This window comes from Scyliorhinus canicula, chromosome 21 (assembly GCF_902713615.1).
Source record: "Scyliorhinus canicula chromosome 21, sScyCan1.1, whole genome shotgun sequence".
NCBI classification, from domain to species: Eukaryota; Metazoa; Chordata; class Chondrichthyes; order Carcharhiniformes; family Scyliorhinidae; genus Scyliorhinus; species Scyliorhinus canicula.
In genome coordinates this window covers 19,001,881-19,021,457 of record NC_052166.1, presented here as the reverse complement: position 1 = coordinate 19,021,457, position 19,577 = coordinate 19,001,881, and the positions used below count along the sequence as shown (strand labels likewise).

The 19,577-nt window shown below is 47.8% G+C and overlaps 1 protein-coding gene across 1 annotated transcript in view; it reads right to left on the bottom strand.

Moving 5' to 3' along the window:
- The window catches only part of LOC119955932, a 247,361-nt gene that overhangs the window by 63,887 nt on the left and 163,897 nt on the right, over positions 1-19,577 (bottom strand). Inside the window, exons 16-17 of the mRNA XM_038782590.1 lie at positions 8,091-8,251; positions 5,121-5,339 (exon numbers count right to left, since the gene is read on the bottom strand). Of these exons, the coding sequence (XP_038638518.1) occupies positions 5,121-5,339; positions 8,091-8,251 (380 nt within the window). The remainder of the gene's footprint in view (positions 1-5,120; positions 5,340-8,090; positions 8,252-19,577) is intronic.

The window sequence follows — 19,577 nt, the reverse complement described above, 5'->3', positions numbered from 1 at the left end:
CTGTTCCTTCCCTGCTCCCTCGGTCTTTGCGTTAATATCCCGCCCAATCATCTGGGACAAAATTAATTGAAGTTAAGAAAGTGTGAGTTAATAAATGAAAGTCAGCATTTGTTGAAGGCAGATCAGGTGTTTGACAAAGTACTACATGATCGACTTGTTTGTAAAATGGAATTAAAAGAGCAAAGGCAGGACGGAGAGCAGATTGGCTAAGGGGCTAGGGGCTAAGTAGTGGTGAATGGTTGTATATCAGATTGGAAGCAGGTATATAGTGGTGTCCCCCAGGGCCTGATGTTAGGAGCCAGTGTGATTTTAATATTTGTGAATGACCTAGATGTTGGTGCACAAGACATAATATCAAAGTTTGCATGTGATACAAAGCTGGGAAATGTAATAAACAATAAGGTGGAGAGCAGCAGACATCAGGACGAAGGCTGGCGAAACGGGCGGGTTCAATTTAATGCAAAAAAAGCATCAAATGGTACATGTCAGCATGGTAGCATAGTGCTACTGCCTCACAGCTCCAGGGACCCAGGTTCAATTCCGGTCTCGGGTGACTGTCTGTGCAGAGTCTGCACGTTCTCCCTGTGTCTGCGTGGGCATCCTCCGGGTGCTCTGGTTTCCTCCCACAATCCGAAGATGTGCAGGTTAGGTGAATTGGCCATGATAAATTGCCCCTTAGGGTTAGTTGGGGTTACGGGGATAGGGTGGAGGCGTGGTCTTAAGTAGGGTGCTCTTTCCAAGGGCAGGTCCAGACTCGATGGGCCGAATGGCCTCCTTCTGCACTGCAGGGATTCTATGTTTGTAGGAAGAATGAGGAGAGGCAATATGATCTAAAAGGTATAATGTTAAATTCTGCAGGGACAGAAAGACCTGTGGGTGGATGGACACAAATCTTTAAGGTGGTAGAACTAGTTGAGGAAGCTGTTACAGCGCATGGAATACTTGATTTTGTTAGCACAAGGATAGACTACAAAAGTAAGGCAGTTATGCAAATCCATCAAAAAAACCATTGTTTTTTTTAATAAATTTAGAGTACCCAATTAATTTTTTCCAATTATTGGCAATTTAACGTGGCCAATTCACCTAGCCTGCACGTCTTTGGGTTCTGGGGGTGAAACCCATGCAAACACGGGGAGAATGTGCAAATTCCACACGGACAGTGACCCAGAGCCGGGATCGAACCCGGGACCTCGTCGCCATCAGGCAGCGGTGCTAACCACTGCGCCACCGTGCTGCCCTACAAAAAAACCATTGATAAGGCTCATTTACATTTCTGGGTGCCGCACCTTCGGAAAAATGTCAACATCTGGAAGGGATGAAGGGGACATCCATAGAATCCCTACAGGGCAGAAAGAGGCCATTCGTCCCATCAAGTCTGCACCGACCCTTGAAAGAGGCCCTAGGCCCACTACCCTGCCCTATCCTCATAACCTCATAACCCCACCAAACCTGAACATTTTTGGATTGCGGAGCACCTGGAGGAAACCCACTCATAAAACGGAAGAACGTGTAAACTCCACACAGACAGTCACTCAAGGTTGGAATCGAACCCGAGTCCCTGGCGCTGTGAGGCAGCCGTGCTAACCACTGCGCCACCACACTAGAATGGCACAGGGGATGTAAGACTTCAGTTATTTGGAAAACTAGATAAGCTAGGGTCATTCTCCTTACAGCAGGGAATGTTAAACAGAGATACAGACATATGAATTAGGAGCAGAGATGAGACATTCAGCCCCTCAAGCCTGCTCCACCATTTAATAAGATATTTTGAATTCCATTTTCATCGACCCCCAATAACCTGTGATTCCCTTGCCGAACAAGAATCGCTTTACCTCCGACTTAAAAATATTCAATGGCTCCACCTCCACTGCCTTCTGACGCAGAGGGTTTCAATGTTGGACAGTCCTCGGAGAGAAAATATTTCTCCTCATCTGTGATGAAGATAGGAATTTCACATATATTGTCGGTATTTTTTGCAGTAAGGGTCAGCGCCGGCCCTAGGGTTGCTGGCGCCGCGGGCAAGCTGAACTTCGGCGCCCTTGGGGGGGGGCCGAGGGGGGGGGGGGGCGGGGCGGGGGGACCCGAGGGGGGCGGGGGGGGGCGGACCCGAGGGGGGGGCAGACCCGAGGGGGGGGCGGACCCGAGGGGGGGGGCGGGGCAGACCCGAGGGGGGGGCGGACCCGAGGGGGGGGGCGGGGGGGGGACCGGGGCGGGGGGGGGAACCGAGGGGGGGGGGGGCGGACCGAGGGGGGGGGGCGGACCGAGGGAGGGGTGGGGGGGGCGGGCCGAGGGAGGGGGGCGGACCGAGCGGGGGGGCCGCCCTGGGGGAGGGCGGCCACCGCGCATGCGCTGGTTGGCACCTGCCCAACTGCGCATGCGCGGGACCCGAGTCTCTGGCGCCCCCTAGCACATGGCGCCCCGGGCGACTGCCCGAGTTGCCGGTGCCTTGAGCCGGCCCTGGTAAGGGTTAAAAACCTGGATCAGAGGTGCTTTTAAAGAATCCTGGGTTGAAAGTGTTTGGGAGCCAGGGGTGTAATTAAAACATCGTAAATAGCCTGGGTAATGGACCATTGTTTGGATTCCCTGTGGAGTTAATTAGAATTCAGCTTGGGAAGATGATTGCTGGGAGGAGCCACAAATGCAGGCAGTGGTTAGCACTGTTACTTCACAGTGCCAACGTCCCAGGTTCGATTCCCTCTTGGGTCACTGTCTGTGTGGAGTCTGCACGTTCTCCCCGTGTTTGTGTGGGTTTCCTCCGGGTGCTCTGGTTTCCTCCCACAGTTCAAAGATGTGCAGGTTAGGTGGATTGGCTATGCTAAATTTCCCTTTAGTGTCCAAAAATGTTAGCTGGGGTTACTGGGTTACGGGGATAGGGTGGAGATGTGGGCTTAAGTCGGGTGCCCTTTCCAAAGGCTGGTGCAGACTCGATGGGCCAAATGGCCTCCTTCTACACTGTAAATTCTATAATTCTATGATTTTGCAGGAAAGCAGTGTTAGTTGAGTGTTGGTTAGAGATGTGAGCAGATGTCACACATCTCAGGTCAGTTAAAACATATGTCTGCCGATAGATCAGCAGTTTCTTTCCAAGTAGTTCAGAAGAGTATAATTAGAAGGTGAGTTGAAGCAAGCTGAAACAGTTCTGAAGAAATACAGCTAGAATTTCTGCATGGTACTGACAGGACACAGGTCTTTTCTTTAAAACAGTCTCAAAGAACAGCAGATATTCTAACCCTAACCCTAACTGTATTTTAACAGTGGATTGAGAGCGGAGATACTTTGTTGTTTGAATGGGATAGCAGTTAGGTTATTGTATTCACTACATTGATTAGCATTATTTAAGGGGTAACTGTAAGCTATTTTCTGGTGTGATGTTTAAGATATTTTAATACTGTATTAATAATAAAGTTTGTTTTAATACACCATATCCCTATTCATTGAAGTATAACCTTCCTACTTTTGTATTCAATTTGCTTGCAGTAAGTGATAACGTTCTATTTATTGGCTTTCATAATTACTTGCTGTACCTGTATACTGGCCTTTTGTGGTTCATGCACCAAGATACCCAGATCCCTCTGCAGCTCGGGGCTCTGCAGTCTCCAACCATATGTTTCTCTTTTTCTTCTTTTGCCAAAATGGGCAGCTTCACATTTTCCCAAATGGACGACTTCCTACTTTCCCACAATACACTCCACAGAATCCTTACAAGGCAGAAGGAGGCCATTCGGCCCATTGAGTCTGCACCGACCATCTGAAAAAGCGCCCAACCTAGGCAAACTCCCCCGCCCTATCCCCGCAACCCCACCTAACCTCCACACCCTTGGACACTAAGGGGCAATTTTACCATGACCAACCCACCTCGCCTGCACTTCATTGGGAGGAAACCGGAGCACCCGGAAGAAACCCACACAGACACGGGGAGAAAGTGCAAACTCCACACAGACAGTCACCCAAGGCCTGAATTGAACTCGGGTCCCTGGTGCTGTGAGACTGCAGTGCTAACCACTCTGCCATTGTACCGCCTTTTCCCAGATCTTTGCCCATTCACTTAACCTTTCTATGGGTGCAATCTACCAGCCGCATTGCATTCGAGTGATAATCAACGTAGCCTGTAGATGCTGGGGGAGGCCTCCCATGGGCTTTCTGGCAGCCTTTACACCTCGTGGGATATACCCACGTGCCGCAAGACGTCAGAATCAGAATCCCGTCCAAAAGGGCCATGGCCAAACAGTGTGTCTATGTAAGTTTTAAACCCACGTAGGCAGGCTGACCTGGGATCTACCACCCACCCAGCGAGACTGCACCTGTGCGCTGTTCAGTGCTGGTCCACACAAACGTGGACAAGGCGGAACGGCACCGATGAGTCTACCGGGCCACCAGAAGCCCCTGGTTGGCCAGGAATAGTGCAGGACGGCTCACTGGCCCTCTCCCTGGAACATGGGCACCTTGGCACTGCCACCCTGACACAGTCTAGGTGGCATTGTCAAGCTGGCAGGAACACTGCTGGGATGACATGGTTGCAGTGCAAGGGTGCCAGGGTGGCACTGCCAAGGGTCAGGCCCTGAGTTGGGGCCATGACCATGAAAGGAGGGTGGAAGGGAGGTATGAAGGGAAGGGGCATGCAGGGCAGGTAAGTGGGGGCCTCTGGAAGGTTGGGGTGGGGGGGGGTGATGGGTAGGGGTGCTGGAGTGGGGGGACTGAAGAGGGTGTCCCCCAGGAACCCTATAGCGGGGTCTCCGCGCTTGGGCGTGGGGTGTAGTAATGCCCATGTGTGTGGGGTGTGACATTGCCCATGGATGGGGAGTGTGGGGGACCCACAAGCTCACTTAGAGATCAGGCATCCTTTCATAATGGTGGCTTTATCAGATGCCTTCTGGAAACCCACATACAGTACATCCAATGGTTTCCCTTTATCCTCAGCATATGTTACTTCCTCAAAGAACTCCAATAGGTTGGCTAAACATTATTTCCCTTTCACAAAACCATGTTGACTCTGCCTGAATTTACCTTGAACTTATCTAAAAGCCTTGCTAAAGCTTCTTTAATAATAGCTTCTGCCATTTTTCCTGTGGCAGATATTAAGCTTACCAGGTAGTAGTTTCCAACTTTATGATGTGACGTACCTGTAACCGGCAGGCTGCCATGGCCTTGCTGACACCAGATATTCTCCCCATGCGGTGTGTCGCTGTGCTGCAATGTTTTGGAGCTCACAAGATGGTTTGCCCAATTCTCAGCCTTCTTGCTGATTACTGGGTTCAGAGCTAACGGCCGCGCTCCATGCTTTGCCCGATATTTATTCAGCGATTTCAGTAATTGCGTGGCAAAATTTGCAGAACCTCCACCTGAAAGAAAGAGATCTCAGTGATGTACTGTGACTGGGAACTGGATAGCTTGTAGAGTGAGGGAGTTCATCATTTAATCCAGAGGACATATGCGCATTCCATCAGTAAACTAATTGAGGGGATATATGATCTATAGGTCATCTAATCCAGGGGATATATGTGCTATACGTCATCTAATTCAGGGGGTATGCATTCTATAGGTAATGTGATTCAGGCATTATATATTCTCTATATATATATCTATATAATCTAATCCAAGGGTAAATATTCGTTAGGTCATCTAAAGGAGATATATATGCGACAGATCAACTAATCAATTTATATTCTGTAGGTAAACTAATCTGGGGATATATATTCAAAGGGTCATCTAATTCAGAGGTATATATTCTATACTTAATCTAATCTGGGGTATATATTTTGTAGACAATCTAAACCAGGGGTATATATTCTCCAGATAATCTAATCCAGGGGGGGATATATTCATTAGGTAATTTAAATAGGATATATATTCGATAGGTTACTTAATTCAGGGGATAAAACAGCTATAGGTAATCTAATCCAGGAGGTATACATTCTACATTTAATCGAGGCGATATATATTCTACAGGTCATCTAATCCGGGGGCTATGCATTCCATAGATAATCTAATCCAAGGGATAAAGTTCCATAGATAATATAATCTGGGGTTTATATATTGTATAGGCCATTGAATCCAGGGGGTATCAATTCTATAGATAATATAATCCAAAATTAAATCTTCTGTAGATAATCTAATCCGGGGGATATATATAATATGAGTCATCTAATTCAGTTGAGTATATATTCTGTAGATAATCGTATCGAGAGGATATATATTCTATATTGAATCTGATCTGGGACTATATATTCTATAGTTCATCTAATCCAAGGCACATATATTCTATAGATAATCCAAATTGGGTACATATTGTATAGATAATCTATCCATGGGGTATATATTCTATAGGTAATCTAATCCAGAGAGCATATGTACAATGTCATCTAATCCAGGGCAGTAAAAAGTCTATAGGTCATATAATCTAGGTGATATGTATTCTATATGCCATCCAATCCGGGATATATATTTTATAGGTCATCCAGCCCAGAGGCTATGTATTATGTTGGTGATCTAATCCAGGTGATATGTTTTCTTTAGGTCAGCTAGGGCGGGGGGGGGGATATATAAAATGTGTAGGTTACATTGTGTACATGGGTTTGTTGGATGTGGCGGGTGTTATCTCTTTCCTTTTTGTTGCTTGCTTTTTTTTTGTGTTTTAGTAGTTGCTTTTGTAATTGGGTGGTTGTTGTTCTTGGGTTTTTACCATGGTTGTTTTGTTAATATTGTTTTGTTGTTTATATTTTGTGAAAACCTTAATAAAAATTATTTAAAAAAAAAAAATGTGTAGGTTAGATTTTGGAGTTAATGGGATAGTGTGGGGAGTGAGATTGGGTGAGGTATTCTTTCAGAGGGTCGGTGCAGACTTGATGGGCCGAATGGCCTCATTCTGCACTGTAGGGATTCCATGACTCGATACATCCTGAAACAGCACAATGCCTCTCTCTCTTTATATAGATTTTTTTCTTAATATAATCCCCACAATGTAAAAGGCCATTCGTCCCATTGAGTCTGCACTGACCCTCTGAAAGAGCACACTGCCCAAGCACACTCCCCCACCCTATCCGAATAACCCTTTATCCTAACCTACACATCTTTGGACTAACGGGTGATAGAACATGGCCAATCCACCTAACCTGCACATCTTCGGACTGTGGGAGGAAATCACAGTACCTGGAGGCAACCCATGCAGACACGGGGAAAACGTGCAAACTCCACATAGACAGTTACCCAAGTCTGGAATGAATCTGGGTCCCTGGCGCTGTGAGGCAGCAGTGACCTGAATAATTTCAAAATATTGAGGGCCCCAGACAAGCTGATAAATGGCATAATTGGCAAAGACATTTTACCCAGTACTACAATGCCACAGTTGCTAGTGAAGAGAGCAAGCATCAAGTTAGCACTTTGCTGTACGCTGTTGGGAGCATAGCGAACGATGTGCTAGCCAGTCAGGGGGTGAAAGAAGAGGTAGCCTCCTATGAGGATATCAGTGAAGCCTTTGATTTGTACTTCAGTCTTTGTAAAAATATTGTCTTTGAGAGGGTGAAATTTAATCCAAATCAGCACGAAGGAATTGACTTGTTCATCAATGAACTGTACCACCTCACTGAAAACTGGAAATATGGAACATTAAAAGACAACCTAATCAGAGATAGAATAATCCTTGGCATTTTAGTCGATAATCTTTTTACGATCTCAGGAAGATTTAAATTTCAGCCAATCTGTACAACTGGCTAGACAGGCCAAAGAGCGGAGGCCGAATAAGAATCTTGTCAGAGATGTGAGGGAAATTTCCTGAGAAGGTGTTCAATTTGTGGGTTGTAAAATCTGTTAGGAAAACAAAGGTAGTTTTCAGGGATTTATATTTGTATTTGTAAACATTAGCAATAAGATATAGTTTTAAGTGCGTTTAATTTAATGTTTCTATGCCGGAAATTATAACATCTATTGTTAGATTCACGTTGGACAAATTGTTTGTATGTGTGGGGGTTGTTTTAAGTTACAAATGAGTTTCTATTGTGCTTAGAGAGGGCTATGGTTTGAAAAATAAGTAAAAGGCATCAGCATGTAGACGTTGCTTAGCAACTGGAGGCCCTGGTAAGGTAACAAACTTTTACGTGTTAGTTTAGATAATTTGAGAACAGTTGGAGACAGGATCTCGAGAACATCTCTCAACTCTGCCAGAAGAAAGACTGGACAGGACAGGAGCTGCAAAGAGTCAGGCTTCCTGTACAGTCCAGATAACCATGGAATTGGGACAGAAAGAACATTTAAGACACTTTAAGTTAAGAGAAAAGAGACCAAGACATTATTCAAAGAATTCAAGGAAGAGTAGACAAAGTGCTCTCAGTTAGAGAGACAATCACAGGAACTATATTTAAAATGGGACAGCAGACTTCAGAGATAGATGAAATGATTGATGTAATTTTAATACCATCTGAGAATCAAAGGTTAAAGACATTGTGAGCAGTTTGCACAGCAGTCAAGACAAATAAATCTTATGGGGTCGGTGTGAAATTCTGGACTGGATTTGCTGTTAAAGCTGGAGTGGATTTTTTTTTTTTAAAGAGTGTCATTTGTAAAACCTGGACTGGATATTGGAATGCAAACTGCCAAGGGAACGCATTATTTTAAAAAAATAAACTTACAGTACCCAATTATTTTTTCCCAATTAAGGGGCAATTTAGTGTGGCCAATCTACCTACTCTGCAAATGTTTTTTAGGTTGTGGGGATGAGACCCACGCAGATATGGGGAGAATGTGCAAACTCCACATGGGCAGTAACCCGGAGCCGGGATCAAACCTGGGTCTTTGGCGCTGTGAGGCAGCATTATTGTGAGAGACAAATTTAAAGCGTGTTTTTGAGAGTTTGGAAACTTTCAACCGACAATCACCTGCGGGGATTCTGAGAAGCAAACCACAGACAATAACTTGGGTTCCAAGCGGAGTGTATAATTGACCACAGTCATCTTGTGCGTTTAAAGGGACTTTTTTGTGTTAATGTGACCATTGTAGCAAAAGATATACTTTGTAATCAATGTTAATCTTTAAATCGGTGTGTATTTCTTAAGCTAAGTGGGAAAGATTCCAATTAAGGGCAATTTAACGTGGCCAATCCACCCACCCAAAATCTTTTGGGTTGTGGAGGTGAGACCCACGCAGACACGGGGAGAATACGCAAACTCCAGATGGACAGTAACCCGGGGCCGGGATCGAACCTGGGTCCTCGGCGCCATGAGGCAGCAGTGCTAACCACTGCGGCATCCTGCTGCCCGAGTATTGGATTATAAATCCATTTTTTTCATGTTTAATAAATGTTGTTTAGGTCATTTTAAAATGGGATATGTTCCAGGAAGACAGAAGAACAAGTCCGCAAAATGAACCTCATTCAAGAAATGCAAGATTTTGACAATCAGGAAATCATCTATCAAGGGGAACTAAAGGAAGAGAAAAAAAACAGTATTGGCGTGCTGTAATAATGCATTTGACTGAATTCAAACTAGACACAGGAACTGGTGTTTCAGTGTTACCCGGCAGAGTTTCAAGGCTGAATAAAGTGACACTACAACCGTTGTCTATTCAACTCCAAGGTCCACAGGAGGGCATTGCAGACCTTCCACTTCCCTTTGGGGACAGGCTAAAGGAAGTGGAAACAGGCCGTACCAAGAATGATGGCGACCACCCGCTAGATGATATTCTAGGCCTTAATTTGCTTACGGAAAGAGTGGAAGAGAATGAAGCCACTGCAGAGGCAGATGATCCGTCGGTGACCTTATGACACTCTTTGACTCCACGCCAATGAAGGGGAAGTCTTTGTTGTTTCTTTTGCGGAGAATCATTGTTTTGTTGAAGAAGGTAATAAAGAGGTGAATTTATCTGCTTCTTCCACTGGGCCCACTGACAACGTGCAATGATAATGGCAGCAGCCAACGAAAAGCTATCCAGGGAGAATGAGATGCTTAACTCCAAATTGGATTGAACCAATAGTGAAAGTTCAAAGGTTATTAATCTATACATGTGCAAACTGGAGCACGCACTTGGAGCCACAGAAGCACTTGAGTTTTCTTTCAGTAAAAAAATAGAGGCCCAAATTAAAGAGCTTCTACAGCTGAAGAGTATTGTTGTGAAACCTAAAAGCCGAGCATCAAGAAGAGCTTGAAAATATTAAAATTAAGCAGGAGTTGGAGAAGTCTAACTACTTAAAAGAGAAGGCTGAACTGCAAACGCAGCTGTTAGCAGTCACACAGAACCACCAAACTGCAGAGACAGATTTGCACGTTAAAAATAGTGCAACAAGGGCAAGTGAACATATTGTAGTACAAGAGTGTACGAATGCTGTGCTGCAGGTAAGGAAATGGACACAGCATCAGATGAAAGAGTTGGCTACGGAGTAACCATCTGGAGAAGTACTGACATGAGCTGCCTTTCCCAATACGACCAAGATCCTTGTAGTAAAAACGGCCAACGCTGATGTTGAACTTTCAAGCAGGCCTGCAGAACAGTGCTATGGAGCAACTTCCTATAGCTCCTGGCCCTGAGATTTAGCCCATTGTTGATGGTGCAATCTTACTTTCTGCTACTGATCCTGAGATCAGAAGCGGCACAGCGGCACAGTGGTTAACTCTGTTGCCTCACAGCGCCAGGGACCCGGGTTCAATTCCCGCCTTGGGTGCCTATCCGTGTAGAGTTTGCATATTCGCCCGTGTCTGCGTGGGTTTCCTCCCACAGTCCAAAGATGTGCAGGCCGGGTGGATTGGCCCTGGTAAAATTGCCTTCGGTGTCCAAAAGATGTGTGGCTTGGGTTACTGGGATGGGGCAAGGGTGTTGGCTTAGGGTGCTTTTTCAGTGGTTCAGTGCAGATCCGATGGGTTTAATGGCCTCCTTCTGCAATGTAGGGGTTCTATGATTATTTCATTGTCTGCAGTGAAGCAGCATCACATTGAAGCAAGTGGGATGTGATATTACTACATTTAGAAAACAAAATTCCTATCCAAAGGTAGTAGAGGTCCTCCTTTCAAAGAACAAAGAAGGAACAAAGAAAAGTACAGCACAAGAACAGATCCTTCAGCCCTCCAAGCCTGTGCCGATCATGATGTCTTAACTAAAAAAACTTTCTGCCTTTATTCAGTCCATATCCTCTATTTCCTCCCTATTCATGTACCCATCCAGATACCTCTTAAATGTTTCTAATGTGCCTGCTGCCACCACATCCTCTGGCAGAGCGTTCCAGGCACCCACCACTCTCTGGGTGAACAACTTGCCCCTCTCACCTTGAACCTGTGCCCCCTTGTAATTGACACTTCCACCCTTGGAAAAAGCCTCTGACTGTCCACCTTGTCTATGCCTTTCATAATTTTGTAGACCTCTATCAAGTCTCCCCTCAGCCTCTGCCTTTCCGATGAAAACAACCCTAGTTTATTCAACCTCTCCTCATAGCCAACACCCTTGAGACCAGGCAACATCCTGGTGAACCTTCTTTACACTCTCTCCAAAGCTTCCATGTCCTTTTGATAATGTGGTGACCAGTACTGCACACAATACTCCAAATGTGGCCTAACCAAGGTTTTATATAGCTGCATCATGATTTCCCAACTCTTGTACTCAATGCCCTGGTTGATGAAGGCAAGCATGCCATATGCCTTCTTGATCACCTTGGCCACCTGTGTTGCCACTTTTAGCAAACTGTGGACCTGCACATCCAGATCCCGCTATATGTTAATCTTCCTCAGGGTTCTGTTATTTACAGTAAAATTTATTTCCTCATCTTCAGGATGTTCCTTGTTCTTTTTGTCCATGAGATTCATTCCTCACTCAGATATTGAATACTTCTCCTGTCACCGCAGCAGCGGTGAATGAAATATCTGGACCTTAATTGAATGCTGCCAGTTCACTTCCCACCTGAAACAAATGTGAAGAAGCAGTGTGACCTCTAGTGGGTGGAGAGGATCACATGGCCTGGGGACAAGGGTTTTCGGTTGGGCCCTCTAGGAGAGAAGTAGGCAGAGTATGGGGAATAATCCTGCTCCTCCTGGCTTCCCCAACACAAAGTTTCAGACTTACTTTATTTGACAGTATATCGTCTAACTGCTGCTTCTGTCTCATGGAAAATGGGCCCCACTGAGACCTTGGATAAAACTATGTCAGGGTCTATTGATGTCTAGGACCTGGTTTACAACATCTATTTTTGGGGGATATCTGACCAGGCAGCAAAGTTACAAGAGGAAATGATCGGACTGCGAGCCGGCTAATAACCTGCTTGTATTTAATTGCCAATTCCCAGTTTCTGGTGGACAGGGGCAATTAAACTCCAACTTGTGACTCTTATACCTCAGACAGATAGACAATGAGGCCCAGATTGCTCCTGGTGTGTCTGCTGTCTTAATGCTCTCTCTCCTTCAGCTGACCCATCATCAATCTCCTTGACCACACTTCAGTCTTTTATGTTGGTCAGAGGGGATGCACTTCAGAATGAGACAGGGCAGGAGGGTTGTGCTATGGGGACAGGTTGCGCAGACTGTTTTTTCCTGCAGTCGAGTTCTAGACAGGGTTTCTTCAGGGGTTGCCTCTTACCCTAAGAATGCTACCATAGACTGTTTTCACAAAAACCATTCTTGTGTATTTATAGATCTTAGTCAGTACTCTACACGAGGTTGTACTTCTGCTTTCCACGAGATCTCAGTTGCTTAGTCATGTGACGTTGCATCGTAGTTACATCAGCACACAGACTAGTGTTATATTCCCTTGACTTTGGAAGATTAAGGGCTGATCCAGGCTGGAATTCTTTGGCCGTTGGGATTCTCTGTTCCTACCGGCTGCGCACCCCCGCACACGGGTATTCCTAGCGGCATGGGGGTGGCTCCAATGGAAAATCACACTGACAAGTGGCGGGAAGAGATAATCGCGACACCAGCGAACGGCGCGCTGCCGAGATACACGCGGCTGGGGAACCGGAGAATCCCGCCTTTCAAATGATTAATTGAGTCGATCGGGTAGATGGAGAGAAATGATTTGCTCTGGTACGAGAGAGCAGAATAAGAGGATAGAACCTTAAAATAGAGCTGGACCATTCAGTGGTGATGTCAGGAAACATTTCTTTCTGCAAAGGTAGTGGAAATGTGATGAAGGATTCAGGCAGAATAGTTTTAGTGAAATAGCCCCGGTTGGCAATGTGACTGGCTGGAACCACTTTACCTTGAGATGCCATGCTGAGCCCAATCTCCTTGTCGTCCCTTCAAACCGGCTGTGAAATGACCTACGGAGCAACAACAGTTGGATTTACAAAGGGAACAGGACACGGGCGAGGATGACACTCCCTGTAGCACCGTCAGCTCGGCTCCGTCAGCCAATTAATTACATATCTGTGGCAATACCCCCTCTTTTTTTCCCCACGGCAGCCTTTCCTGAGTAATTGTACCAAAGGCTGAGCTGAAATCCGAGCACACAACACTAAATGAGGGGGTGGGGGGGAGGAACATTAATACTGAAGAGGTTTGCGTGTAATTGGCAAATGAATTTCAATGTCGGTAAATATGAGGTGGTGCATTTTGGCTCGCCACATGTCCCGATTGGATCTAAACTTTCAGATATACCAACTAACAGCAGCAACACAGGTTAATAAGGCTTTTAAAAGTAAACAAAAGCTCTGTGGTTCATTTATAGAGTAGAATTGAGTAGAGAGATGATGCTAAACTTGAATAAAATCTTTGCTATTACACTTGGAGAATTGTGCATCATATTACACAAAGAATATAGAAGCATTTGAAAAATGCAAAACATTTTGCAGATATAGTGCCAGAAATGAGAGATTATTGATAATTAAACAGGATAGGGTACTTTTCTCTGGAACAGTGAACTCATGGGGATTTTTTAAATTACCGACGGCTTAGGGTAGAAGTAGAGAAGATGTTTGCATTTATGGAGAAGACCAGAACAGGAGTTGGTAAGTTATAACAATGGCAAATAAATCCAATACCAAATTAGGAGAGACTTATCTTTTTCAAAGAATGATTAGAACAAATGAAAAAGCAGCAAACCAGAAGGGCCATCGAGCGTGCTCCACCATTCAATACGATTATGGCTGATCTTTTCTGAGAATTTAGAACTTGATACCACAAGGAATAGTTGAGGTGAATAGCACCAATACTTCTGCGGGGAAGCTAGGTAGGTTTATAGGGGAGAAAGAGATTGAAGGATAATACTGATATTCTGAAATGAAGCTTAAAAGCTGGTGCAACCGGAATGTCCAGGTTCTGCACTGCAAGTTCCAGGTAACTCCATGTAATCCAATCTACACTCTTTCATAGAATTTACAGTGCAGAAGGACGCCATTCGGCCCATCGACGCTGCACCGGCTCTTGGAAAGAGCACCCTTCCCAAGGTCAACACCTTCACCCTATCCCCATAACCCAGTAACCCACCCAACACTAAGGGTAATTTTGGACACGAAGGGCAATTTATCATGGCCAATCCACCTAACCTGCACATCTTTGGACTGTGGGAGGAAACCGGAGCACCCGGAGGAAACCCAAGCACACATGGGGAGGACGTGCAGACAGTGACCCAAGGCGGGAATCGAACCTGGGACCCTGGAGCTGTGAAGCAATTGTGCTATCCACAATGCTACCGTGCTGCCCTATCAAACTTGCTTGTGCTCTTAAAAAAACCATTCAGGTAAATTGACAGGACCTTCCCTTCGTGAACCTATATTGGCTGTCATTCCCAACCAGATACCCCAGCATTTTGTTGCATGCTGTTATATTTGCGATAATAAACTTTTTTTAATTCGTTCTTGGGATGTGGGCTTCTCTGACAGGGTCCCCATTTGTTGCCCATCCCTAATTGCCCTAAAACTGAGTGGCTTGCTAGGCCATTTCATCGCTGTGTGGGTCTGGAATCACATGGAGGTCAGACCAGGTAAGGACGGCAGAGTTCCTCCCCCTGAATGAGACATTAGTGAACCAGATGGGCTTTTAATGACAACGTATTCATGGTCATCATTAGACTTAATTCCAGATTATTTTTTGATTGATTTTAAATTTCACCATCTGCTATGGTGGGATTTGAACCCGGGTCCCCAGCACATTACCCTGGGTCTCTGGATTACTAATCCAGTGACAATACCACTACGCCACTGCCTCCTTTCATCAGTACTTGAGAAAGTTGTCCAGGAAGAGTTGACTGATGTGTTGGGCTGGCTGGGTTGATGTGGACTGCACTTGATGCAGTGTAACGAGAGACAGACTTCCAACACTTGATGAGATGCAACACGATTTTGTTTAACATCTAAACTAATATACATGTTCAACTGTGGGTTGACACTATGCTGACTTGACTGGAGACCTAGTACTAGCCTGACCAGACTTACTAGCTACCGCATGGTGTTGGCACTGGCTAGCTCACAAACTCTGACTGTCTCAGTGGCTGGGTCCAGAGAGAGCGGGATACCTAGTGCCCTCTGGCTTTATAGTGGTCGTGTCCTGTCTGGTGATTGGTTGCTCTATTCTGTGTGCTTACTGGTCATCCTGTGTGTCAATCACTGCCTGTCTGCACTCCATTATATACATAGATGTATATTATGACAGTGTGGACAAAACCGAGAGCAGTTATAGCCAGACTGCACCGGTACCGGGATAGGGAGACAATCCTGCGCTGGGCCAAGGAGAATAGAGCCTGCAATTGGGACGGGCACGCCATCCGAATCTACGAGGATTTTGGAGCGGACATAGCTAAGAGACGGGCGGAGTTCAACAGAGCGAAAGCAGCTCTCTATAAGAACAAAGTACGTTTTGGTATGCTGTACCCAGCAAAACTCTGGGTCACATACCAACACAAGGAATATTTCTTTACAGCCCCTGCCGAGGCGAATAGATTCGTCGAGGAGCACGGGCTGGAAAAACGCCATGGGAAGTAGGGACGAGGGGCCCATGGCAAGGAGATACGTCATGCCGACGGGGGGGTGGGGAGGGGCGAGGCAAAGCCAGCCCCCTCCCCCCTGGCAGGAACACCCAGAACGGAAAACAACCCAATGCCCAAGGGCCCGCTCCAGGTGGGAGGCCAGGCCCCGGCACGAGGGAACGGGAGTACTGGAGAGGGGAGAGGGGAAGCGGGACAGCAACCTCCAAGAGGGGAGCCACCGTTCTAGCAGGAAAGCTAGCGAAGGGGGCGCGCAACAGAGCAGGGCCGCAGCGCACCCCCAACAGGGGGGAAGGCGCCAGGCAGGGGAGGGGGGGGATCACCCATCAAAGGTGGGAGAGCAAATGGGGACAGGAATGGGGGAGAGAGGGGCAATGGAGGGGTATACAGGGGTATCCCCGAAAGGGATAGAGCGGGGGGGGGGGGGGGGGCACTCGGGGGGCGAGAGACCAGGGAGGGGAAATGCAGGGACGAAGGAACAAAAGAGGCCAGTAAGGGAATAGGGCCACAAAGTGCCACAGACAAGGGCTCGAAACAGGGAACTGCTGCAAGCACCCACCCAGTACGGTCTGTGGGTGAAGGGGCCCCCCGGAGTGCAGGGGACTACCCGCGTGGCGGACACACAGTGGACGGCCATGGCGGGTGTCCCCGGGACAAGGGGGAACCCCGGAGCGCAGGGACCCGACCGCATGGGGAGAGCAGTGATAGTGGACATCCTGGACGGCCCCCTAACAAAGGGAAACCCCAGAGGGCAGGGGCGCGTCCACCGGACAAATATGGTTAACCCCACAGGAGCAAGGGGGCAGAAGCCCCCCACCAGAATAGTCACCTGGAACGTAAGGGGACTTAACGGCCCAGTGAAGAGATCTAGAGTCCTCACCCACCTTAGAAACATGAGGGCCGACATAGTCTTCCTCCAAGAGACGCACTTGAGGGAGCAGGACCAACTGCGGGTAAGAAAGGGCTGGGTGGGAAAAACCTATCATTCCTGTTATGGGGCAAGGGCCAGGGGGGTGGCGATCCTGATTGGCAAGAGGACAATGTTTAGGGCGACAAAGACGGTTACGGACCCAGGGGGACGGTATGTCATGGTCAGCGGGGCCCTGGATGGGGCGCCGGTAGTTCTAGTTAACGTGTACGCGCCCAACTGGGACGACACGAGCTTCATCCAAAAGACCATGGCAGAAATCCCGGACATAGCGACGCACCGACTAATCATGGGGGGGGACTTCAACTGTGTACAGGACCCAACGACGGACAGATCAAACCTCAGAACGGGGAAAACCTCAAACATGGCAAGGGAACTCAGCCACTATATGGAGCAGATGGGAGCAGTAGACCCCTGGAGATTCGCCCACCCGGGGGAGAAAGAATTCTCTTTCTTCTCCCAGTACACAACGTGTACACCAGAATTGACTTCTTTGTGGTGGGGAAAACGGTGCTTCCAGAGATAGACAAGGTGGAATACTCCGCAATTGTGATATCAGACCACGCTCCACACTACATGGATGTGCGGCTAGAGACGGGAAGGGCCCAGCGCCCCAAATGGAGGCTGGACGGTGCCTTACTAGCTGACAAGGCCTTCAGCGAAAGGATAGCGCAGGCCATAGCGGAGTACACTGAGATCAACCAAAACGGGGAGGTCTCACCCTCCACGTTCTGGGAAGCGCTTAAGGCCGTACTAAGAGGGGAAATCATAGCCTACAAAGCGCGAAGAGATAGGGAGGAAAGGGTGGCTAGGCAGAAGCTGGTCGACTCCATACTGGAGGTAGACCATAAATACTCCGAGGCCCCGACTGTAGAACTCCTGGCGGAGAGAAAAGAACTACAAAGGAACTTTGACCTGCTCTCCACCAGGAAAGCAGTACACCAACTCCGCCAGGCACGCGGGGCCCTATACGAACACGGAGACAAAGCCAGCCGCCTGTTGGCCCACCAGCTGAGAAAGCAGGCAGCCAGCAGAGAAATTGCGCAAATCAGAGATACCAGAGGCACGTTGGAAACAGAACCAGAGAGGATTAACAAAACCTTCAAGGCCTTCTACCAAGAGCTGTACACCTCAGAGCCCCCAACGGGGAAGGCTGGGATGAACCGGTTTCTTGACGGACTGAACATACCAGTTGTGGGAGAGGGCAGAAAACGGGATCTGGAAGCACCACTAGCACTGGGAGAGATCATGGAGAGCATTAGCTCCATGCAGGCGGGGAAGGCGCCGGGACCGGACGGATTCCCGGCGGACTTCTACAAAAAATTTGCGACAGCGCTGGCCCCGCACCTGCGGGAGATGTTCACAGACTCGCTAGCTAGGGGCACGTTGCCACCCACGTTAGCACAGGCCTCAATCTCGCTGATACCTAAGAAAGACAAAGACCCAACGGAATGTGGGTCATACAGACCCATATCTCTGCTGAATGCAGACGCCAAAATACTGGCCAAAATCCTAGCCAAAAGGCTAGAAGACTGTGTACCTGAGGTGGTCACAGAGGACCAGACGGGCTTTGTCAAAGGTAGACAGCTGACCGCGAACATCAGGCGCCTGCTGAACGTGATAATGACCCCCTCCGGGGAGAGAACACAAGAGGTGATCGTCTCCCTGGACGCAGAAAAGGCCTTCGACAGAGTCGAGTGGAAATACCTCATAGAGGTACTGGAGCGGTTCGGGCTTGGAACAGGGTTCACCGCTTGGGTAAAGCTCCTGTACAACGCTCCCATGGCGAGTGTACAGACCAACAATACCAACTCCCAATACTTCCAGCTGCACAGGGGCACCAGACAAGGATGCCCACTGTCCCCGCTGCTGTTCGCACTAGCAATTGAACCGCTAGCAATCGTGCTCAGGGCAGCAAAAAATTGGAGGGGGATCCGAAGGGGAGGTAGAGAGCACAGAGTCTCACTCTATGCGGATGATCTGCTCCTCTATATCTCGGACCCACAAAGCAGCATGGACGGAATCATCGCGCTCCTGAAAGAGTTTGGAGCCTTCTCGGGCTACAAACTCAACATGAGCAAAAGTGAGATCTTCCCATTACACCCGCAAGGGGGGGGGGGGGGGGGGGGGGGGGCAGCACTAAAGGGGCTGCCGTTCAAACAAGCCCGACATAAATTCCGCTACCTGGGGATCCAAATAGCCCATGACTGGAAAGGGATCCACAAATGGAACCTCACCAGCCTGACGGAGGAAGTTAAAAAGGACCTGCAAAGATGGAACACACTCCCGCTCTCCCTCGCGGGGAGAGTTCAGACGATCAAAATGAACGTACTGCCCAGGTTCCTCTTCCTGTTTAGATCCATTCCGATCTACATCCCCAAGGCCTTTTTCAAAGCGCTGGACAAACTCATCATGGCGTTCGTATGGGGGGGTAAAAATGCTAGGATCCCAAAGAAGGTCTTACAAAAAACAAAAACCAGGGGAGGGTTAGCCCTCCCGAATCTACAATTCTACCACTGGGCAGCAACAGCCGAGCGAGTAAGGGGATGGATCCAGGAGCCAGAAGCTGAGTGGGTGCGTGCGGAGGAGGCCTCCTGCATGGGAACCTCCCTCCGGGCCCTCGCCACGGCAGCACTCCCATCCCCACCCAAAAAACACTCCAGCAGCCCAGTGGTGACAGCCACCCTCCAATCCTGGAACCAACTGCGGCAGCAACTTGGCCTGACCAAAATGTCGAACAGGGCTCCCATCTGCAACAACCATA